Source organism: Aspergillus nidulans, chromosome VIII (assembly GCF_000011425.1).
Source record: "Aspergillus nidulans FGSC A4 chromosome VIII".
Classification (NCBI taxonomy): Eukaryota; Fungi; Ascomycota; class Eurotiomycetes; order Eurotiales; family Aspergillaceae; genus Aspergillus; species Aspergillus nidulans.
This window is the reverse complement of record NC_066264.1, coordinates 3,827,309-3,850,204: the sequence shown is the minus strand read 5'-3', so window position 1 is coordinate 3,850,204 and position 22,896 is coordinate 3,827,309. Positions and strand designations below refer to the sequence as shown.

The following is a 22,896-nucleotide window of genomic DNA, read 5'->3' as shown; positions in this document are numbered from 1 at the left end:
GGATAAATGGGGCCGCCGCCACAGCGTCATTTACGGTGGTGTCGTAATCAGCCTAACCATGTTCTTAATGGGCGCTCTCTATGCGGGAAATGCGGTGCACAGCTCAGCCGGTGCTGGCCGCTGGGTTGTCATAGTTTCCATCTATATCTTCGCCGTGATATTCTCACTCAGCTGGGCAGTTGGGATCAAGATTTATGCGGCCGAGATCCAACCACAAAGAACCCGCGCCTCAGCAACGAGTCTGGCGCACGGGAGCAACTGGGCGACGAATTTTCTGGTTGCTCTTACAACCCCGATTCTGCTGGATAAGAGTAGTTTTGGGGCTTACTTTCTCTTCGGCGGTTGTTCGTTGATCACGGCTGTGGTTTGTGCTATCTTTATGCCTGAGACCAAGGGCAGGTCCTTGGATGAGATTGAAGACGCGTTCAAATCCAGATCGACGAGCTCTTGGTCCTTCATTAAGGCTGCCCGGCCCATCGCCAGGGGGACACCAGAGAGCATCCGGATGTCTGGAATATAATTGCTTTTTCCATCCTTGGAGATGAAATATCGCTAAGTGTCGGATACTTCCTGGAAGTTAGCTTGCGGTAAGAAGTAACAGTGCTTGACATGATATTTAGCTGGAATCCTCGGCGAAATATGAAACAGCTGCTTGATTCAACAGGAAAAGAATGAAGTTATGAGCTCCAGAAGTTCTACTCTCTAGATGGGTTACACTCAAGATTTATGCATTGCGGATGGTCTATTTGTCATCAAGCCTTGCATGAAGCGCTTAACCTAGTTATGGATAAGTTAGTTAGCTAACTATCATTACATAATCACCTCTATGCCTCAAAGAGGAAACTCATCCGCAATTTTTAGATCTTTTCCCCTCGCCGATAAGAAAGAAATTGTGGTCTTCTATCTCGTCTGCCATGAACTTCCACTAACCCCTGGGCTATCTTTGAGAAGCACTGCTTTTTTAGCATTACGGCCAACTGCCTCTGCTCATAGGTATGCCACCCCGGAAGAGAGCTGTGGCTCCGGCCAGCGCGCGAGCTGTGCAATCAGAGGTATGACTCCACAAATTCTTGGGCGCTCTTTCTGCTAAGACCTGCCACAGACTACGGGTTCTACCAAGTCGACAACAGAGACCGCACGACGAAAACGTGCTGCCCAAGCCAAGGAGGCAAAAGAAGCAACGACTTCAGAACATCCAACGCAAGGCGAAAAGGACAATGTTGCCGACGCGGAGACGGAGCCAGTGCCCGAGCCGAAATACCCATACCGCCACCGCGATCCCTTTGACGCGCTCCTAGAACCGTTCTACTACAATAAGTCTCTGACCGATCCTATCAGCACTGCCAAGGATAAATGGAACTTGTTGCCTGCCTTCTTGAAGGTCAAGGGCTTGGTGAAACAGCACATTGATTCATACAACTACCTCGTTGAAGTGCAGCTAAAGAAAATCGTCGAGTCGAGCAACACGATTCGTAGCGACGTCGACCATAACTTCTACATAAAGTTTACTGATATCTACCTTGGTTTCCCTCGCCGAGCAGACGAGCCTCAGGATGTCCGTACCGAATTTGAGGAATCAACCGTGACACCGCACGAGTGCCGACTGCGCGATACGACGTATGCCGCACCGATTCAGGTGGACTTTGAATACATCCGTGGCCGTCAAAGGGTTAGGAGGAAAGGTGTATCTATTGGTAGGATGCCGGTCATGCTGCGCAGTTCAAAATGTGTGCTGGGCAACAAGACTCCGGCGCAGATGACGGTGCTCAATGAGTGCCCGCTTGATCCTGGTGGTTATTTCATCGTCAATGGAACGGAGAAGGTGATTCTCGTTCAGGAACAGTTGAGCAAGAACAGAATCATCGTCGAGACGGATCCGAAAAAGGAGATAGTTCAGGCATCGGTCACAAGGTAAGAGTCCGAGGCTTCAGTGGGGTTTGGCATCTTACTAAGAATGCTTGTAGTTCATCCAATGAGCGCAAGTCTAAGAGTTATATTATTTTAAAGAAGGACAGGTTATACGTCAAACACAACGTGCTCAGCGAAGATATTCCCATCGTTATCCTTCTCAAAGCCATGGGCATCCATACCGACAAGGAAATGATGCTCCTGGTTGCTGGCGTCGACAAGGTCTACCAGGAGGACTTCGCTATTAACTTTGAGGAAGCTATCAAGGTTGGCGTATTTACGCAGCAGCAAGCACTTGATTGGATTGGTTCTCGGATCAAGATCAATCGAAAGCAGATGTCTTACCGCCGGACACACGTTCAAGAGGCCGTCGAGGCTATTGCGTCCGTCATCATTTCCCACATTGAAGTCAAAGACATGAACTTCCGGCCTAAGGCCATTTACGTTGCTAACATGGCCCGCCGTGTGCTCATGGCGAAGAATGACGCGGCGCTGGTCGACGACCGTGATTACCTTGGGAATAAGAGACTAGAGTTGGCCGGACAGCTATTAGCCTTGCTCTTTGAAGATCTCTTCAAGAAGTTCTGCTTTGATATTAAAATGAACATTGATAAGGTCCTAAACAAGCGCAATCGAGTTGAGGCGTTCGATGCCTGGAGTGTTATTGGTATGCACAGCAATCATATCACACAGGGAATGAACCGAGCAATTTCGACGGGTAATTGGAGCCTGAAGCGTTTCCGCATGGAACGTGCTGGCGTCACCCACGTGCTAAGCCGTTTAAGCTATATCGCTGCTCTTGGAATGATGACACGTATTAGCAGTCAGTTTGAGAAGACGAGAAAGGTCAGCGGTCCGCGTGCTCTGCAACCTTCGCAATTTGGAATGATCTGCCTAGCAGACACTCCGGAAGGTGAAGCCTGTGGTCTCGTGAAAAATCTGGCTCTTATGACACACATTACGACCAATGATGAAGAAGGTCCAATCAAAAACCTTATATTCATGCTTGGTGCAGAAGACATCCAGACCGTAGGTGGAAAGGAGATCTATGCACCTGGCAGTTATACTATCTCGATTAACGGTACGCCAATGGCGCTAACCCGTCGCCCGAAGTACTTCTTGAATGCGTTCCGGCGACTGCGACGAATGGGCAGGATCTCCGAGTTTGTCAGCATCTACATTAATCATCATCAGCGTGCTGTGCACGTTGCAACTGATGATGGACGTATCTGCCGGCCACTCATTATCGTCGAAGATGGCAAGTCGCGCGTCAAGAAACATCATCTCCGCAAGCTCCGTGATGGAACGATGCAGTTCGATGATTTCCTAGCCCAAGGCCTAGTTGAATATGTGGATGTCAACGAGGAGAACGATTCGTTAATCGCCATATACGAGAAGGATATAACGGACACGACTACTCATATGGAAATCGAACCTTTCACAATTCTCGGTGCTGTCGCCGGTCTGATTCCTTATCCTCACCACAACCAGTCCCCGCGTAATACTTACCAATGTGCTATGGGTAAACAAGCGATTGGGGCTATCGCGTCGAACCAGTTCCTGCGTATTGATTCCATTCTTTACCTGATGGTTTACCCACAGAAACCCATGGTTAAGTCGCGCACGATTGAATTGACCAAATACGATCAGCTACCTGCCGGCCAAAACGCCACTGTTGCCGTCATGAGTTACTCTGGTTACGATATTGAGGATGCCCTAGTCTTGAACAAGGGCTCAGTTGACCGTGGCTTCGGTCGCTGCCAGGTGTTCCGCAAGTATGTCACAAACATGAAAAGTTATTCCAACGGCACGAAGGACATCCTGAGCCCTCCCACTTATGAGAACGATGCGCCCATAAGGAAACACGCTCTCTTAGAGAGCGATGGTCTGGCAGCCGTTGGAGAACAAGTCAATGCTGGAGAGGTTTACATCAATAAGTCTACACCAGATCAGTCAATGTCCTCAGGAATGCCAGGCTCTGATGCAGGGCGACCGATCAGCTACAACCCCACTCCGATGACCTACAAGCTTCCCGATCCTGCCTACATTGACAAAGTCATGATTTCCGCTACTGAAAACGAGAATCAAATCATCAAAGTACTCACACGCCAAACACGGCGGCCCGAAGTCGGCGACAAGTTCTCTTCGCGTCACGGGCAAAAGGGTGTTACAGGTATTATTGTTGACCAAGCCGACATGCCTTTCACGGACCAGGGTATCAACCCAGACATCATCATGAACCCCCACGGTTTCCCCTCTCGTATGACAGTCGGAAAAATGCTTGAACTTGTTGCAGGTAAAGCCGGTGTTCTTTCCGGCCAGCACGGCTATGGAACATGCTTTAGCGGCACCCCTGTCGAACAAATGACCCAGACCCTCATTGACAAGGGCTTCAGCTACGGTGGCAAGGACTATCTTACCTCTGGCATCACAGGCGAAGCTCTCCCTTTCTACGTCTTCACGGGACCTATCTACTACCAGAAGCTGAAGCATATGGTTCAAGACAAGATGCATTCGCGTGCGCGCGGGCCCCGCGCCACACTCACCCGCCAGCCAACAGAAGGTCGTTCTCGGGATGGAGGTCTGCGTCTCGGAGAGATGGAGCGTGATTGTTTAATCGCTTACGGTACCAGTCAGCTGCTTTTGGAACGGTTGATGATATCGTCTGATCGCCACGAGGTTGATGTCTGCGAGCAGTGCGGGTTCATGGGCTACCTGAACTGGTGCCAGCGCTGCAAGTCATCCAGGAGTGTTGTGAAGATGGTCATTCCTTATGCGGCTAAGCTCCTTATTCAGGAGCTGATGAGTATGAATGTCACGGCTAGACTAAAGCTCGAAGACGAGTTCCCCGAGACCAAGGGGCGATGATGGACATTGTCTGGCTGCAGGTTATGAAAAGTGCTTGCACATTGGCGTTGGTACTCTAATGTATATATATGCATAGCGAATGGTTAGAATCTGTGAGATACATGTACGTGCCTCTTCGGCAAACAGCAAATATCTCCTCATATCCCCGCATTTCGAGCCCTCGGCCCATACAAGAACACACACTCTCAATAACCCATCAACATCCTTCCAATAACTCACTCCCCTAACTGCCATTCTCAATAAGCAATGTGGCCACGCCGAAAATGACTGAATTTCAAATCCCACTCGAGTACCTCACCTCGATCAAGGACAAAGTCGTCCTCATAACTGGTGCGTATATACCTCTGCACCCTAGCTATTTTATCTATACATATACACTGCTAGCATCAATATAACATTACCCATTCACAGGAAGCTCCTCTGGCATCGGCAAAGCAACCGCCCACCTCTGCCTGCACCATGGCGCAAAAGTCATAGCCGGCGATCTCTACCCCCTACCAGCGGTCTTTCTACAAAGCCTAGACCAGCGAGACGAACAATCCTGTACGGGAGCCGCATCAACCTCACCACCACATCAGGTGGATGTGTCAGAAAATCTCATGTTTGTCCAAACGGACGTCTCAGATTGGACGAGTATCCGCAATCTCTTCATCCGCGGGGTGGAACGATTCGGCGTCATAGACCACGTCTTCGCGAATGCGGGGATTGGACCGCTGAGTAACTTCTTAGAGGAGACTTTTGAAGATAAGGACGGGGGAGAACAGCTACTAGCCCCACCAGATCTGAAAGTCCTGGATGTGAATCTTATTGGGGTTATATACACAGTGCGTCTGGGTGTTTACTACCTTCGTCAAACTGCCTACGGTGGAAGAGGAGGAGCGGAGACCGAACCCTCGCCATGCATAACAATCAGCGCCTCAGCATCCTCGTTCCAGAATTTCAGTGCAGGAGATTACACAGTTGCGAAGCACGGTGTTCTTGGTATTCTGCGCGGTTTATTCAGCGACTTACAGCAAGAGCAGCCTAACTCCGGCCATGATGGAAAGAGCCCAAGACGGGTTAGATTGAACGCCATTGCGCCCTCATGGACAGCGACGGGGATTGTTTCCAGCGGTATTCTTAGGGGTCTCGGTGTGCATGTCCAGAAGCCTGAGGATGTGGCGAAGAGTGTTGTTATGCTGTGTAATGATAGTAGGCGCAGTGGGGAGCTGATATATAGTTGGGAAGGGAGGTACTGTGAGATTAATCAACGTGAGGGAGGGTTGCTGGATGGGGTAGCGAAAATAGTGCCGAATGTGGCTGAAGAAGGGCCGGTTATGGAGAAGCTGAAGGGGAGGTAGAGTGGTAGATGAATACTGAAAACAAGCATATCTTTCTTAGGTGTATCCGAAGATATGTATAGTTGCGCTGAGTGGCCATTGGCTGCCCCTCAAATTCCTTGCAGAAGTTTCGAGTGATTATATCGTACCATACTACTTTCATCTAACGCTGCAGATTCCAGAGCTGTAGCTAGTTGGGGAAGAACGAATCGGATATAGAAAGCCATAGCCTCTCACAGAGGGGTTATCCAGAAAGCATCCAAGAAGCATAAAATCGGTCTTCATTAGAGAACGACTCCGCCCAATGCATAGGCCTACTCGAACCAGGAAGAGTCGTTTATGATGAGGATCATTTAAGATATAGCTTCACCGTATTCCAGTAGCGCTCTGGGTCAGCTCTCATATGCGCTACATGTTCAGATCCTGTGTATTTTTCCCGCTGGACTACGAAGCCCATTGATTCTGCATCAGAGGCATGTCTCTCGACGTCTTTCCAGTCAACAAGCTCATCAGCATCCGAGTAGATATAACACCGTCTCGGAAGACCAGCCGTGCCGGATCCGCGCAATATCCTGCCGTCATTGATGGCTTGTCGCGCGACGCTAACAGCATCTCGAACGCCAAACAATTTCCCAACCGCCTTTCCAAGCGCAAACATGGAAGCTAAATAGGCGTATAAGACAACTTTGCCTAAAAGGCGGAGAATCCATGTCCTGGGAAGCACAAAAGAAAACGCCTTGAAACTGGCGGTAAGTGTAGCTGTTCCGGGTGCACTATCAATGATTGTGGACGAGATGCGGAGCGGATGCCCTGTGGCTTGTTGATAGGCTTCGAGAAGGTGTGTTATGGCAAATACACCTCCATTTGAGAACATGTGGATAAGCACAGGGCTGTCGGCAGGAAGAGCTAGCAGGTCTTCAACAGCAGGTGCAAGACGAGCATACTGGGCCCGCTTTGTGGGACGCAGAATAAATTCTGCAGAGGACGTTCGAATAAAGATGATTCTGGCTCGAGGAGCCAGCTGTCGGTATCCAACAATATATTTGGCTAGCGATCTGGAGAAGGCGTTCATCCAGAATGCAATGACGATTGTCCGGGGATAGTCGCCAACGTCGTCGGCTGAGTGGTCTGGTTCATGAACATAGATGCAGGAGGAAAGCTTGGTGTATGATGCCAAGTAGTCTGTTCCATTGGGAGACGCCGTCATGTTGAAAGACGGGCACAGTGCACAAAGACCGAGGATGTCAGATAGCGAGGCTGTGTGAGCGACGAATAGGCTGGAGATTTGGAGTAGCAGACGCGAATTGGGATCTCGTCTACAGGGCCAAACTCTCCTTTAAGAATAAAATAAGCAACTGCTAAAGCTAGAGTCAATTAGACTATGAGTAAAGAGTGACCAGGGTGGGATGGTTATAAAGAACGAAAGGTGGTGAAGAGGAAATAACCGCTCCGAGGTCCGCAAGCTCTCTCAGGTGCGCCTTCAGTTTGCGCCCTCACGTGCTGTAGGCAATTCCGTTATGAATCACATCTGTGTACAAATGATCTTACAAAATCATGCTTTTGTCCACTCAGTAAGTAGCATCTTGGGCCTGTTCCTACACTAGGAGCCGCAGATGCCTGGAGGCACAGCTTCGTCTGAATGGACTGAAGATGGACTGACTGCCTCAGCAATCTGCCTCGGTACGAGTCGCACAATTTCTGAACAGAAATCAAGGCGCCATCTCTCACCCTTCACCTCCCTCCGACACTCTGAGCTTTCTCCCTATAAAACTACAGGGACTTGTACAATCCCATTTTGCTGGGCGAGAGAGCTCGACGGCCGTGGGACATGAAACAATCTCTCATTAACTGCTGTTGGACATCTGTTAACTAAAACCCCAACGCAATTCGATCGCTATGGAAGCAGATCAAGGGAGATATCGTACCTGGTGTGTATTGGGATTCTTCGGCTGCCTAATCTCCCGAATCTGGCAATGGGACAGTGTCCGTCAGCCAGGAAATAGGCAAGATGAGCTTCGTTCCATTGTCAAGGTTCGACCTAACTAACCACCAACACTAAGCTAGCAAGCTGGACACCAAGAGCAGAAGAAGTAAGCGGACGATGACCCACGCTATTTACGCGGAATCGGCTGGACTACTTCACTGAAATCGAATCGGCGATTCCAACTGATGCGACGCAGCTACCTCTCAGGGGACGGGCTACATGGAGTGCCCAGGTATAAACCAGACGGAGATTGAAGATAGGGAATCCAGATCAATTCGCAAAATGCTTTGCCATCTTCCTGGCGAATTGCTTGACTGTAATGAGAGTGGTCGGGGCCTTGCCTTCCAGCAACGCTGGAACCGATTCCGGTTTCTTTCTTCGCAACCTCGTTTTGCTGGTAGTAGAAAGACCGCAGGGTATCGACATCACGACCACACTAAATCCCCCATTTGGCATGCACACCATCCGGAGAGGGGCAGGGTTCCGGGATGATCCATTCATTCTGAATAACTGGCGAAAATTTCAGAAATTCAAGCATTATGCTTGAGAACCCGATATGATACACTGGCCCCTTGGTATCCTTCATCCATCTACTGCCCTGCCTATCTGGCGCTCTACAACCAACTTCGAATGCACTACGCGATCTCCACTCACCAAGCACCACAAGACCATGGGACCGCATTCGAAGCGGCGGATTTCTTCATTATTTCCTAAAAGAGCTCATTGCAGTCCCAGTCACTTGTATGCGCAAATTGTTCATTAACGCATAACATTTCTTTTTCTCTCCTCCGCCTAGCGACTCAACTGCGCGTTGTGGCTACTTAGCGCTGTATTTTCCCACTATTGGGGCCATATACATGCAGCTATACACAGAATTACCCAGCCACTTTACGTCAAGCGGCATAGAGGTATTGATAAGAAGGGTGCCGAGACGCTGGCACATGGGCAGTATCGCGGCTGAATTCAAATAGAGATATTTCAGTGCGAAGACCGGAATATTTACCCTCCAGAGATTCAGCTGAATACTTCTCGGCTGGCAGTTGCTTTCATGTCAATCATATCCGTTCTGTACCGCTTTTATCAGACTCATTCTTGTCGAAGAACCTCATGGAGTAAGATCTACCTGAGTAGGTATTTTCGGAGGTAGAATGGTCACTTTACGTACCTCATTGATAGACTGACATCTGTATATATACGCTTGATTTTCGCAAAGAGATGGACTTCACAAAGCTTGGACATGGGCCCTGATAGGGTATGGACAGGCTATGAAATAGAGTTTCCAGAGAACTCCCAAGACGTCTACATAAGAATAGTTGTACCTGATAGCACTCCAGCAGCCAATCGATTGGAAAAATACGGACCCATGGCGGGCGAGTTCGGCAACTGGAACCAGGCAGAGCGCAGCATAAATAGTGATACATTAGCTCCCCCTTAAAACGCGCCTAATGTATGTCTTGCTTATTAAGCAGATTGTGTCACGCACTAGTGGATGATCTGCATTCGGACCCGAAGTGGCCGAACCTCAGAGGCTGAGCTGTTCGGCGGTCGCGCCGGTGAGGCTCTTGTTGAGAGACCGGCTGTTGCGAGTCTGTCTCGGAGTCCAGACCATTCGAGATTGACGGAGCACAGTGCATCGCGCACCCCTTGGATGGATAATGTGCGGAACCATGTGCGGCGTCCCCACGACCCCCACCAGGTCCAAATAGTATGTCTTAACAAGCTGCAACTGCCAACTGCAAGCCTGCAAGCCTCAAGCGGCTGCAGTCGCTAGCTGGCAGTCGTCGCCAACTGCTTTCGCGGATAAAGCTGACGAGACGCACCCATTGGGCTATACGAGCAAAGGCCCGAGCGGGCGGCTCGGAGAATAGGCGTTGTATTAAGTCTGGACGGTTCGGAATGGATCGCTTGGATTCCGTATTGTGGGAGCGAAGAATAGCGTCCGACCGTTCTCGACTTTCACTTCGGAGACTGGTTTGCTTAGCGTCGAAAGGTACGGCCCGGACACTGCGAGCTCGCGGAACCTGCTTCCTGAGACAAAGGTGGTCAAATAACGAACCTAGAACCGGAAAGGACTGGTTTACCAGGGCTCATTGCCGCAGCTGGCAAGTCGTTATTGCTAGAGATAGGTTGGTATGATCTTAGTCGAAATGGTAAGGTGGTGGGGTGAGAGAATCTTCCAGCCAAGCGTGCACTGAAATGCGGGGTACCTTGGGACCTTCACAAACAACCAAGCCAGACTATTGATTCTCTGCGTACCTTTGTCCCTCTCACCACTCTCACTGACTCCCGTTTGCTCGCCAGGCCCACCGTTCCATCTCTCTTCGGTTTTTGGAGCCCACTGCCGCCCCTCTTGATCCGTGTCCGTTCCCTTCTGCCTTGAACGCTACTGCGTCGCTGAGCAGCCGGCGAGAACGTGCTCTGAGCTGCTACAATGCCTGAGCTCGAGCAGCCTCTGGATGCGGATGCTCTGCAGGGAGGTAAGTCTATGGTTAGCTTGAGCGACATGGTCTACACTGGCCCACGTCCCTGTGTCTGACGGTCTACAGCTCTTCAGGCTCTCGACGAGGAATTGGGGAAATTTGACTTTATCGTTGCCTTTGCGCCCATCAAATTGATCACCGCCGGCGGATTCCTCGCTGTTAATTATCTCAAGAACAGAGAAACGACAAAAGACCTTAACTACCTGCTGGATCCAGAATGGGCAACAGACGAAGACATAAAAGGGCCCCTGGAGCAGGCAATTTTCCGGGTATCGAAAAGGCTTCAAATTAGCGAACAGTGGGCGAACGAGGACATGGCACTCTATGTCACCAAAGAGACAAGGATACATTTGTTCCGGAAGGCTCTCAAGCAGAATATCACCCTGTTCAGAGGCGATCATCTCGTCATTTTAGCTGCCCCGATTAAGTGGGCTTTGAAGCGCAAAATCAGATGGATGTTCGCGCCGGGCCGAGATCGGAAAGTTGAGGTGGATATGAGCGATCTTCTTGCCATGCTGAAGTGCATGCGTGACAGGAAAGGCGGCCCTCTGAATCGAGAGCACCTCCGCACCCAGAGTCTCAACTCCTTTGATGTCGTGCCGGATTCGCCAGGAATGGAGCAGATTGCCGCTGCCTACAGGGACAAATATAAAGATGAGATATTCGCCTGATTCTGTGTATGTTCTTGCCGAGAGATTTTTTCTATGCGTCTGGTTAAACGATAGAGCTAGGCTTATCTAGCTCGCCCACCGCTGTTTCTTTCTATTGTCATCCTCTGTATTTCATTATATCGCCGCTACTGTTTGTTTTTTTCTTCTGCTGTGTTGTAGCTAAACTGACTGGTGAAAACCGCAGGACACGAACAGCATAAGTGGAAGCGCTAATTGTGCAACCGGCCTGAATACCCAGCTTTCTTTCGTGATCTTGAACGACAATTACCCCAATACCCCTCTAATGACCGCGACACTCCCATAGCTGCGCCCGATAGAACTACCGTTTATCATCGCCCCCTGAGCGGATGCCACAATTTGCTGCAGATTTGACCTCTTGACGACCCGGATCGTGGAAAGGTGCACCGCGCCGGGTTATCCTGTATCGCTGCATTGAGGAGTGCAACTTCCAAGCGGAATGATAGTGAGAAGCATAGGTTATTTGGAGTAAAGCACCTCCTAGCCAGCGTATCAGAGGTCGCCACCCCTTTCTAAGTGATAGCAGTATCGCGCGGAAAGGCTAAACTGCCACAGGGCAGTTTGCCTCGAACATTTTGTGATTAGGCTTGCTATGGTCTGTGACAGAAGAGATAGAAGACGTTGGCTGGAAAGAATCACAATTACATACCACCTCGGTCCATTTTTTTTTTAACCATAACCATACAGAACTGAGTGGCTGATTCTATCCGCCCATTGGCCCAGCGAGTTACTAGCGGACATAACGGAACTGATTTTGATGTTTGAGCAGGAGCCAACAAGTCTCACGATATGCTTGTGGTAGGTACCATACTTCTACCACGGGATTTGAGATGATTCCCGACGGCGAATATACAAGGCACGATGGACAATGAGCGGAAACAGCCTTGGCCATGGCGACGATGTATCTGAATGATGCTAGTGCTCAGCACAGCCCGCTGAACACCATCCTACTTTCGCTTCCTATATTCAGCCAGGACCATCATCATTCTCAAGATAAGTAGTCATTGATCAACTTCGACGATTAAAGAGTGCCGTGTAGTTTTAAGACCGCGTAGTCACGTGCAAACGCATCGCCGTGGAGATTTCCCGCGTCATAATCAATTCATCTTCTTTTCGATCTATAGACTCAGTAACTTGATTATCCAACGCATTTACACAATGCTCTTATCATCACGGATAGCCCTTCGGAGCGCCTCCAGCATCCGCTGCTTCTCTACCTCTTCAAGACATCTTCGGTCTGATCTCTCTTTTCAAGTCTACGGACCGGAAAAGGCTCACCCTAGGCGCAATCCTATCGTCTTCCTGCACGGCCTTTTCGGCTCAAAGCAGAACAACAGGAGCATTAGCCGGTACGTTCACGTCCAGCTCAGACTGAACATATTTCTGACGAGCTATTAGGGCTATCGCACGTGATCTGAAGCGTGAGGTGTATATAGTGGTTGGTTCCATCCCAGCCCGGTTCAGCATGTCGTGGGGTTTAAAGCTCGTGCGGTTATGGCTCTCAATGGTGACTGAGCTGCTCGAATAGGACCTCCGTAACCACGGCAACTCTTTCCATGATACCGAGCACAACTACCCTGTCATGGCGGATGATGTGGCCGAGTTCATCCACAAGCATGACTTGAGCAAATGTGTTCTTATCGGTCATTCTATGTATGTCTACTTCTTCCCTAGCTTATTTGTGTTCTTTTCTCTAGGGCTTGGACGCGGTTGTTCTAGAAGATTGCTACCTTACAACTCATACTTACTTGGTCTTATGAAAAGGGGCGCGAAAGCTGCCATGACCGTTGCCCTCAACGCCCCCGAGCTCGTCTCAGCTCTTGTCCCTGTCGACAACGCACCCGTGAACGCGCCTCTTCGCACCGATTTTGACAAGTACATTAAGGGCATGCAGCATGTTGAGTCCGCGAATGTAACGAAGCAGTCTGACGCGGACAAAATCCTGCAGGAATATGAAGAAGTATCCTCTCCATCCTAACGGTTCATCCATATGTGAATGCGAAGCCGAAAGTTACTAATTGTGTTAGGCCCTCCCTATTCGCCAATTCCTCCTCACAAACCTCATACGCTCTCCAGAGAACCAGACGATGAAGTTCCGCGTCCCTCTTTCGACGCTAGGTGCGTCACTCAGAGCAATGGGTGATTTCCCATTCTCGCAGCCTGGGTCTGTGCAGTATAAGGGGCCTACGCTTGTTATTAGGGGTACAAAGAGTCCCTATGTCTCTGAGGATACGTTCCCAATTATCAAAGCCTTTTTCCCGAATTCGAAAATTGCGGATGTCGAGGCCGGGCATTGGCTTATCTCGGAGAATCCAGAGGCGTTTAGGAAGGGTATGTACCTACTCCTTGCCCTATCTACCTCCCTACTCAGTTTATTGTGCTTTTAAAAGTCGAAAAACTGACTGATTGTTTGTAGCTGTGGTCGACTTCTTGCAAGAGATAGATTAGAGGTAGAAGCTGGAAGTGAAGCAATGGGTGCAATTGTTGATCAGATTCCATCTTCATATGTTCTTGTTCCATTTGGGTTATACTCATACATAGAAATACATAGACGACTCCATAGAAACCACGCCTTCCAAGCCGAAATGAAGGGTATGAAGAAAAGTTAACTTCGGTAAGCGCCCACGTAGAAAATAAAGCTGCAGTAAAAGACCATGGCCTTCAACACCAGATAACGCCAATGCTTAGATTCAGTTCATTGCGCCGCCCAAGATTCAAGAGACACAGCAGGTAGTAAGGGTATTCGAGAATAGAATAAATGCAGCAAAGAAAGAGAAAAGCGGTGGAAAAATCTCCATGTCGGCGTAGTCGTTGAAGAGATCCACCACAGTTGGATCATGGGGTTCTGATTCTATCGGCTTCTTGTAGTTTTCTTTCTCTTCCGACGAGATACATCTGGAGAGTCTTTCTGGGTGCCGTTCAAGCCAGGGGAGCGGGGAGCCGGGGAGTTTGATGTTGGCTGTGAGGTGTCTTCGTCCGACTCTGAACGAAGACGTTTGATCTTCATGCCCTGAGAACGGTCGGCGTGTAACAGGTCTGGTCTCAAGGCCGGAGGAAGCTGCCCCGAGGGGGAGTCACAGTATAATGAGTCGACTTGGGAGGGCTGTTCAGGAAGTTGCACGACTTTCTTGATCCTATTGAGCTCCTTCTTCGTGTTCTCATAAGTTACTTTTGCACTCTGCTCGATTGATGTCATACGCAGCTGCAAAGAGTGCATGTCCCCTTGGTTGTTCTCCTTTGTTAGGTTATAATCCTCGTCCAGTCTTTCGATGACATCACTCAGAACCTTCAGCCGATCACTTAGCGACGTGCCCTGACGCTTAACTTCTTGCAAAGTCTCCTGGTCCGCTGTCTGCTTTTGCAAAAAGGCACTATCAGTGTTGTTCTGTTTTTCTGCAAGGAACTCAAGTCGTGCCTGCATCAGCCGAAATTCTTCCTGACTGGGCCATTGATGTCGCTCTACAAAACCACCAATCAATCGTTTCAAATCCTCTTGTTGGGCCCTGATGGACTTCAGCTCATCTTGTGTTATGACAGATGTCTTCCCCTGGGTTTCCAACTGTTCGATCTTACGTGCCAGTGACGGCAGCGTCTGATCCAAGGACTGCTTGTGTACCGTCAATTCTTTCCAAAGCTGGTCTACAGAGGGATACATCTCGTGCATTGCCCTGACCATGTGCTGCACTATCGGCTCTGTTGTCAAGTTATTATACCTTGACTCCAGCGATAGCAAAGCCACCTTCATAGGCTCCAAGTCGGCCCCCAATCTCCGTACGGACTCGAACAAGCCATCAACTTTGGAATCGAGCCGTTCCCTAGGAACGCGCAGCATCGCCTCCTTAACGCTTTCCGTGAGCCGTTCTTGGGTCTGTTGAAACTCGCTCAATCTCTTATTAAGATCCTGCTTGAGAGTGTCCATTTCTGCAAAATAAAACTCATCTTTAGCGCGCTGAATCTCAATCAGCTCATCCATTCTCGCGTTCAAAAGTTTTGCCTTTTCCTTGAGGGATTGAATTGATGTATCCTTCTCACCCAATCCTGCTGTTCGCTGCTCCAGAATCCTGTGCTGATTGGAAAGATCATCTAAAAGCTTTTTCGTATCAGGTGTGATCCCACCATCTGGCTGTATTGATGATTTCTCCTCGATCTGCTTGAGCCGGGATGAGAACTGGACCGTCTCATTCTTTAATAGGCCCAACGAGTGCGTGAACGTCCCAAATGACTTTTCCTGAGCGCCTAGCAAAGTCTGGAGATTTTTCAGTTCGGCATCCAATGACTTGTTACGTTCGATTAATCCTGCAATATCGCCACGCAAACCAGAAATTTTATCATTGGCTAGTTTCAGGGATTGCTCCAGTTGTCGTACCCTGTCATCGGACGTGGAGGTTCTGGAATTTGCAGAGGCCGCCCATTGGTCTCTGAGAACGCTCTCCAATTCCTGAAGCTCGGTTTCATGACCCTTGATCTCACTGTTGAGACTATGTAGAGCTTTGTCTTCGCCATCCTTGGTGTGCTGGTAGAACTCTACAGTCGAGGGAAACCCTGCGTGGGAGCTCGCCTTATTCAGCAAGTCCTTGGTTTCTGCTGTCCTTTTCGATAGATGTTCCCTTTCGGCTACTTTTGTTCGTGTTTTGACGGCCGTCTCGATGAAGTTGGAAATGCTGCGGATAAACCGGTCGTCAGATACATCATGCTGTGCTTCTGGAGATGAGTGATTCCAGGGGCCTGAAGGAGGTCGTTGCTGGGCCACTTCATTTTGACTCAGGTTAGTGTTTATGGGAGGCCGACGGCGCGGGTCGCGTGATCGCGAAACGGAGGAATCGAGGTTCATATCAGACCGTAGGAGAATAGCCTTTTAATCTAGGAGTAAGAGCAAGAGTCAGTACGTGATCTCTCTCAATGCGGGTTTCTGCTGAACTCACTTCCCACTTCATGTGGGAATTGCATCTCTGAGATGACCAAGGAACTTCTCATGAAAAATTCTCGAGAAGAATCACGGCGATTTGAGAGAAAATTGGGTTGATAGATTAGAAAGTGGCTGAAGCACTTAAACGAAGCGAAATTAAATGGAAGTGAGGTGATGTATCAAAAAAAGGTTTCACGCCGACTCTAATTCATTGATTGTTGATACGGCTTGACGCGTCTGGCGAGCGGGTTCTGCCAGGCGGTGAGCCTATCAGCTTGTGCAGCTATTGCGGTGCGGAAACAATCAAGGACTTGCGATCAGATACGAAATCCAATTCCCTGAGACACTTAACTGATAGTGGCTGTTTTTACTTGCGACGTTTAATCATGGCTGCGGTGAGTTTGTCTCTATAGTGTGTCTTATCATTCTTCATTGCTCATTCCTGAGATAGCCAATTTCTACCGTCGCGGAGTCCAAGGAACTCCGGGGTCTGAACCTCATCGCTGCTCACTCACACATTCGGGGGCTCGGCGTAGATGTTGACTCGTTGCAACCGAGACCGGCTTCTCAGGGTCTTGTTGGCCAGGAGAAGGCTCGAAAGGCAGCTGCAGTTATCCTCCAGATGGTCAAAGAAGGCAAAATTGCTGGACGGGCTGTCCTAATTGCAGGCCCGCCCAGCACAGGTAAAACGGCTATTGCGATGGGTATGGCACAGTCGCTTGGGCCCGATGTTCCGTTCACCATGTTGGCTGCCTCCGAAATTTTCTCCATGGAAATGTCAAAAACGGAGGCCCTGACACAAGCTTTCCGAAAATCCATCGGTGTGCGAATCAAGGAAGAGAGCGAGATTATTGAGGGTGAAGTGGTAGAGATTCAAATTGATCGGAGCGTTACTGGGGTAAGTCACTTGAGGGAAAGGCGTTAAGACTGTACTGACTCGTTCCAGGGCAACAAACAAGGGAAGCTCACCATAAAAACCACCGACATGGAGACAATTTACGACATGGGAACGAAGATGATCGATTCGATGACAAAAGAAAGGGTTATGGCTGGAGACATCATCTCGATCGATAAGTCGTCTGGCAAGATAACCAAGCTGGGGCGCTCCTATGCCCGATCTCGCGATTACGATGCTATGGGCGCCGACGTCAAATTCGTCCAATGCCCCGAGGGAGAGCTTCAGGTCCGGAAGGAGATTGTACACACAGTGAGCTTGCATGAGATTGATGTCATCAACTCGCGTTCGCAGGGCTTCTTGGCGCTCTTCTCTGGTGACACTGGGGAGATTAGGAGTGAAGTTAGAGATCAGATCAATGTTAAAGTTGCAGAGTGGAAGGAGGAGGGTAAGGCAGAGATTATTCCTGGTGTCTTATTCATTGATGAGGTGCACATGCTCGACATTGAATGTTACTCCTACATCAACCGGGCCTTGGAGGCGGAGCTTGCTCCGATTGTGATCATGGCAAGCAACCGTGGCCACTCGCGGATTCGGGGAACGACATACAACTCCCCACACGGCTTGCCCCTTGACTTCCTTGACCGCGTGGTCATTGTCAGCACACAACACTACTCGGCCGACGAGATTAGGCAGATCCTGGCGATCCGCGCTCAAGAGGAAGAGATCGATTTATCTCCAGACGCCCTGGCCCTTTTGACGAAGATCGGCCAAGAATCCAACCTGAGATACGCCAGCAACATCATCACCACATCACATCTCCTCAGTCAAAAGCGGAAAGCCAAAGAGGTCAGTGTTGATGACGTCCAGCGGAGCTACCGATTGTTCTACGACCCTGCTCGTAGCGTCAAGTTCGTCAATCAGTACGAACAGCGTTTCATTGGCGATCAAGGAAACGTGAACTTCACGGCTTCCAATGGGGACGCCATGGAGATTTCGTGAACATCTTTTGCAATCGCATTTAGATCCTTTCGGTGTTCAATGGACGGAGTATCTGAAGACAGCATGTCCATTTTGGAGGGCATAAAGGGTGGTTATATCTAAAAGGCTGTCATCGGGTTGCGATGCTTTTCGCGCACGTCGACTGATTATGTACGATAATCCTGGCGCTTGTTTGCGTTTGCGGCTCAATATGGGTATTTTGATGTTACGGTTCAATTTAGGTTTATAACGAAAAGATTTATGCTTTCGAATTGGTATCTTATTGCTACTCTATAAATCTCATACAAAGCTGGCATTACTATCCCACTCTCCAGTGTCTCCGACTTTCCTGAATTCGACCCCTTCCCCAAAGTATCCTGCGCCCTTCCATGACTCCATCGTGGGACCATCGTAGGGCCCATGTACAACGCCACCATCGCGGGCATCAGACCAACGGTACTCCCACATTACCCGGTCGGTATCTCCGGTTGCTGTATCTGTATTCTGAGGGGGATCTACCCACTCCTCCCCGGTCTCCTGACGATATTGCCGGGTGAGCATCTCTCGTTCAGTATCGTAGATCTCGGCTTGCCCTCTGGCCATCAGGATGTCGGCTGCGCCTGTGACAGCCTCAATTGCCTGCTTCCTCATCACCTCTTTAGGATCTTCCTCCGCCATTTCTGTATCTTGATCACCCTTCCGGTTTTTGTTCCGTTTTGCTTGCCATTTTGGTTTTTTAGGAGCACCCTTCCCTATCCTCGCCAGTGCATCCAATGCAGTCTCCCCGCGTTGCAGCTGAGTGATGAGCGTTCTGAGGGCATCAGACGTCAGCACGCTATCATTCAAACGGTCCTTTTCTTTCCGTGCAGCCTCTCGCTTCTCAGCCGCCTCTCTGGCAAGCCGGATATCCCTCTTTGACACTCCCTCCAGCCATGAATCGTGTATGGCATCAGGATCTGCGGCTTTCCGGATATAATTCCCTTGCTCATCAAATCGGCCCTCTTCTTGCTCAGCACGCATATTGAACGCATCCAATAATGGCGCATGCTTTTTCTTTGCCCCAGCGCCTAGTTCTTCGTCCATGCCGCTGTCAACCCTCGCACGGTCTTCCTCGGCAACGTCGCTCTCGCTCTCATCATCTTCGTCAATATTAACATCGTTACCACCCTGGCTCAGATCCACGCGTAATGTTCGCCCGCTCTTGGACGACGCAACCTGACCTTCAATCTCGTCGTCTCGTAGAAACCGCACATTTTTCTTATTCTTTCGTAGCGCTGCGTCGCCGTCAATGTTCTCGGCGCCAAAGTCCTCCTGCAGCTCGGCGAACATGTCGTCATCGTCTGCTTCTTGTTTTGCTTCATTTTGGCGTGCCTTTTTAGAGGATCGCGCGTCGAAGCCTTCGTTGTCACTGTCTGATTCGTAGCCATCTAGGTTGACGGCTTTTCGCCGAACTTGTTGCCCGCGCCGTCCTATTTCGTCTGCGTCCAGTACTGCGTCATCTTCGAGCGCGTCTGGAGCAAGAGTGGACGGATTTCGCAGGTCAAATCGCGGTTTTTTGGAGGCACCGGAGTCGTCGAGATCTTCCTGATAATGGGTGCGCGTAAAGTCTTCACCGGCCCGTTTCGGCCGCGGAAGTGATGTCGACATGTTTTGTTGACTCCAATCAACAGTCAGTTCTTAGAATATCATAGCTGTTGCGACAAAGTTTGAGATTTAGGCAGCTCCTGGATGCGACTTGTCTGGGGTCGGGTCGGAAAATCGTTGTGGAGCCTTTGCGTCACTGCGGGCGATCAAAGAAACTCCGGCCTCACTTCCGCAACTCCCAGCTTCTTACTTGAAAGCTGAGATTTGAGTCGAGATCTGTTCCTTGCTCAGCCTTTCTCAAAGACGGGCTCTTTGCTTGCCTAATAGAAGATCGGGATTGAACAACCTACAACCCGCCATGGTGCGTGCAGCCTCTCTTGACAGTGTTTACCTCGCTTCTTGGGTATCTGCTGACTTGAACAGTTTCGAGGTAGCTACTGGGAGGATGATCCCATGGAAGGAATGATCCGGCATGGAGCGACACGCCGCTTTGATGAATACTACCGCTGTTATCCCGTGGCCATGATGCCCGGTCCTGAAAGAGAGAACGTGAATCACGGCGGCAAAGTCATTATGCCTCCCAGTGCTCTGGACAAGTTAACTCGACTACATATCACATATCCCATGCTATTCGAGCTACACAATGGTGCAAAAGAGAAGATGTCCCACGCTGGTGTGCTGGAGTTTATTGCCGAAGAGGGGAAGATCTACCTACCGTACTGGGTAAGTCATGGTGGATTGATAGCTTGCCTTGTATATCACTTTTGCTAACGAGCTACACCATAGTTGATGCAAACACTCCTGCTCGAGCCCGGCGACCTAGTACAGATCAAATCGACAGACCTCCCCCCCGGCCGCTTCATTAAACTTCAAGCCCAGTCAACCTCTTTCCTCGACATCAGCGACCCAAAGGCGGTTCTAGAAAATGCCTTTCGAAATTTCTCTTGCCTTACAAAAGATGATGTCTTCACATTCGCCTACAATGATCAGGTGTATGAAATGGCTGTGCTGGAAACGAAGCCTGCGAATGACACAAACGCTATATCTGTTCTCGAGACCGATCTTGAAGTCGATTTTGCGCCACCGGTTGGATACGAGGAGCCACAGCGCCCGAGTGGCACTAGCACACCAGGGAGCGTAGTGAGCGGAAGACTGCCGGCTGGCGGGCTCCTCCACCCACACGGCACCATGGCCCAGTCGATCAACTATGCAGCCATAGCACCAGAGTCTACTGATGCTGCTGCAGGTGCACGGGCAGTTTCCTCGAACTTCCTGTCCGGCGGCCACCGGCTGAATGCCAAGAAAGGCAGCAAAACCCCAACGCCAACGGCGTCAACTCCCACGCCGGGAGCAACAAACCCCAGTCACCCCCCTCCCGTTAAAAGAACGAATGGCCCACAGCCACTACGCCTACCACCTAATCAGCTGTTCTTTGGCTATGCCATAAAACCTGTGCCGAAACGAGACGAGGGCGGAAACGTAGTTGAGCCGGAGAAGCCTCGTTTCCAGGGAACCGGTCAATCTCTCCGAGGAAAAAAGAAAGGTATAGAGGGTTCGTCTACGCCTACTTGAGCAAATAGATTAATTCGCACTTTACATGGTGTATGGACATGCATTACGGCTTCTGTGTTCAGGTCAGGGCGGTGTGCCTATAACGAGTGCATTGTATTCATCTTAAAGAAGCCATTGCGGGCCGGTCCTGCCGTTTTGAATACAGTCCAGACCGCGACTGTAGGTAACCTGTCGCGTCTTCCGTAGATATTAGCTAGTCTATGGTTGATTACGACTCTCTTTCCCTCATGCCTCCATTTTGACCACACCGCTGCCAAACCTCTCGCCCTCGACAAAATAATTCACCTTGCTCTGCATCAGGCTTCACAAAGGCTTGCGCCTATCCCGGCTTTAGGTACGGAAACCCACTTTTCTTGTCCTCTTTGCCTACATTCACAATGATGTTGAAGCTACGGTGTAGCGGGAGCTTCGAGCGTAGTCCAAAGTCGCCAGGGACCAACAAAGTAAACTCAGATGTCAAACATTTACTTCTCTGATTTACTGATAGCTGATCCTGAAATCATCTCTAGTTATCGACTTTCAGCCTACAACCTCGAAACAGCAGCTCACTCCTATCGCTGCACCACCGATCACAGCGAGTGGGTTCCAGCTAACACGATGGGCCATGGACACTTCTATGAGCTTATCACAGAAGGTAAGGAAGTGCGAAGGAGGTATCTTGACGCGGCGCTGGAATACGATATAAACGATTCTTTCACAGCTGATATTCGCACGTCTTCCTTTCGTTCGATACTACAAGAAAAGATCTTGAACACTAATACGACATTACCTCGTCTATGATACATCGCACATGCGGCTATACCGTTGAGGATATCATTGGTTGAACGAAGTCTGTCACAACAAACAGCAGCATGAAAAAGAAGCGCCCGAACCCTTTACGGCTTTCAGCTTCTCGCCATTGCCAATCCGATTGAACGACGCCGCCTCTCATCGTCATGTTCTCTAATACGCTCAGAGGCTGTTTGCTTTTCGACTAGTACGTGAAGCAAGATCTATGAAACAACGTTATGGACAAAAGTAGCGTGGGTGACATCCACGTTACCCATAGCCTTGATGAGTACGACAAGATTCGACAAGATTTACAACCTGGATAAGGTTATTGTTCGCTTTGGATATCACTTCTCAAAAGAGTCAGTCTTCATAATTTCTCTTGATTATGCAAAATATGCAGCAGTAGAAGAAACAGTCAACTTAAGGACTTTTATCCCGCCATCTGAGCTATCCTGGTCTACCACAGGATATTAGAACATTGGCTAGCTAACTGTCAGATTCATGAGCGCTATTCGAGGCCTAGGATTATGCCTATCTGTAAAGCCTTTGAGAATACAAGCAAACTAGCACAGAAGCTGCTAGCAATACGACCTCTTCATCGAAGCAAAAAGCCACTTTGCACCCCTGACCTCTGTAACATGGGGCACAGTTTCTTGTCTCCGCTTTTATTAGAGGTGAACCTTCGATTCCACAATTTGGCAGTGTCAAGTCTTCTCTTTTCTTTTCCTTCCTTCCTTCCTTTTCTCTTTGTATATGTATATTTCCTTTTCGACCCATACACAACAGTTCGGTCCATGACGGGCTCAGGCTGAATAGCAATGAGCCTCATTGGGGAGGAAATAGCCCAACTGCTTCCAGTTTGTATTTGCTCACTGTGCCCTTATGCCCTTCCATGGATGGGCGCAGACGCTCAAGTGCTAAGAATAGTTGTTGTCTTTC

At 49.6% G+C, this 22,896-nt stretch overlaps 9 protein-coding genes across 9 annotated transcripts, besides 1 other annotated feature; 6 read left to right on the top strand and 3 right to left on the bottom strand.

The window, feature by feature from the left end:
* Nucleotides 1-22,896: part of a sequence feature (contig 1.6 484..266891(-1)) that runs on past both edges of the window.
* On the top strand, nt 996-4,776 carry ANIA_00321 (DNA-directed RNA polymerase III core subunit RET1; the record flags this gene model as incomplete). Its single annotated transcript, XM_652833.2, has 3 exons — nt 996-1,052; nt 1,103-1,911; nt 1,965-4,776. 3 exons carry the CDS (start codon nt 996-998, stop codon nt 4,774-4,776), a joined length of 3,678 nt encoding a protein of 1,225 aa, XP_657925.2.
* Nucleotides 5,040-6,116, top strand: ANIA_00322 (uncharacterized protein; the record flags this gene model as incomplete). Its single annotated transcript, XM_652834.1, has 2 exons — nt 5,040-5,106; nt 5,188-6,116. 2 exons carry the CDS (start codon nt 5,040-5,042, stop codon nt 6,114-6,116), a joined length of 996 nt encoding a protein of 331 aa, XP_657926.1.
* ANIA_00323 (TMEM53 family protein) lies at nt 6,445-7,505 on the bottom strand (the record flags this gene model as incomplete). The annotated part of the gene is made up of 1 exon (XM_652835.2): nt 6,445-7,505. Exon 1 carries the CDS (start codon nt 7,300-7,302, stop codon nt 6,445-6,447), a length of 858 nt encoding a protein of 285 aa, XP_657927.1. The 5' UTR covers nt 7,303-7,505.
* Nucleotides 10,126-11,887, top strand: ANIA_00324 (uncharacterized protein). Its single transcript, XM_652836.2, has 4 exons — nt 10,126-10,229; nt 10,381-10,556; nt 10,626-11,236; nt 11,415-11,887. Exons 2-3 carry the CDS (start codon nt 10,511-10,513, stop codon nt 11,228-11,230), a joined length of 651 nt encoding a protein of 216 aa, XP_657928.1. The 5' UTR covers nt 10,126-10,229; nt 10,381-10,510; the 3' UTR covers nt 11,231-11,236; nt 11,415-11,887.
* On the top strand, nt 12,393-14,307 carry ANIA_00325 (putative alpha/beta hydrolase). The gene is made up of 6 exons (XM_050610978.1): nt 12,393-12,597; nt 12,647-12,686; nt 12,777-12,901; nt 13,013-13,208; nt 13,276-13,579; nt 13,665-14,307. Exons 1-6 carry the CDS (start codon nt 12,407-12,409, stop codon nt 13,694-13,696), a joined length of 888 nt encoding a protein of 295 aa, XP_050469255.1. The 5' UTR covers nt 12,393-12,406; the 3' UTR covers nt 13,697-14,307.
* Nucleotides 14,100-16,316, bottom strand: ANIA_00326 (uncharacterized protein; the record flags this gene model as incomplete). The annotated part of the gene is made up of 2 exons (XM_050610977.1): nt 16,171-16,316; nt 14,100-16,108 (listed from the first exon to the last, which is right to left on the bottom strand). The coding sequence occupies exon 2, from the start codon at nt 16,077-16,079 to the stop codon at nt 14,100-14,102; it is 1,980 nt and encodes a 659-aa protein (XP_050469254.1). The 5' UTR covers nt 16,080-16,108; nt 16,171-16,316.
* On the top strand, nt 16,487-18,308 carry rvb2 (RuvB family ATP-dependent DNA helicase reptin). The gene is made up of 3 exons (XM_652839.2): nt 16,487-16,549; nt 16,606-17,052; nt 17,101-18,308. The coding sequence occupies exons 1-3, from the start codon at nt 16,541-16,543 to the stop codon at nt 18,049-18,051; spliced, it is 1,407 nt and encodes a 468-aa protein (XP_657931.2). The 5' UTR covers nt 16,487-16,540; the 3' UTR covers nt 18,052-18,308.
* On the bottom strand, nt 18,331-19,677 carry ANIA_00328 (GYF domain-containing protein; the record flags this gene model as incomplete). Its single annotated transcript, XM_652840.1, has 1 exon — nt 18,331-19,677. The coding sequence occupies one exon, from the start codon at nt 19,675-19,677 to the stop codon at nt 18,331-18,333; it is 1,347 nt and encodes a 448-aa protein (XP_657932.1).
* ANIA_00329 (polyubiquitin-binding protein UFD1) lies at nt 20,140-21,937 on the top strand (the record flags this gene model as incomplete). The annotated part of the gene is made up of 5 exons (XM_652841.1): nt 20,140-20,337; nt 20,401-21,157; nt 21,295-21,345; nt 21,696-21,820; nt 21,887-21,937. 5 exons carry the CDS (start codon nt 20,140-20,142, stop codon nt 21,935-21,937), a joined length of 1,182 nt encoding a protein of 393 aa, XP_657933.1.

Excerpts from the sequence above, each read along its gene's own strand:
- ANIA_00324 (XM_652836.2), top strand. The coding sequence starts at position 10,511 with ATGCCTGAGCTCGAGCAGCCTCTGGATGCGGATGCTCTGCAGGGAG. Across the intron at positions 10,557-10,625 it reads TGCGGATGCTCTGCAGGGAG|CTCTTCAGGCTCTCGACGAG; the intron begins GTAAGTCTATGG and ends GACGGTCTACAG.
- ANIA_00325 (XM_050610978.1), top strand. The coding sequence starts at position 12,407 with ATGCTCTTATCATCACGGATAGCCCTTCGGAGCGCCTCCAGCATCCGC. Across the intron at positions 12,598-12,646 it reads AACAACAGGAGCATTAGCCG|GGCTATCGCACGTGATCTGA; the intron begins GTACGTTCACGT and ends ACGAGCTATTAG. Across the intron at positions 12,687-12,776 it reads AGCGTGAGGTGTATATAGTG|GACCTCCGTAACCACGGCAA; the intron begins GTTGGTTCCATC and ends CTGCTCGAATAG.
- rvb2 (XM_652839.2), top strand. Across the intron at positions 17,053-17,100 it reads TTGATCGGAGCGTTACTGGG|GGCAACAAACAAGGGAAGCT; the intron begins GTAAGTCACTTG and ends GACTCGTTCCAG.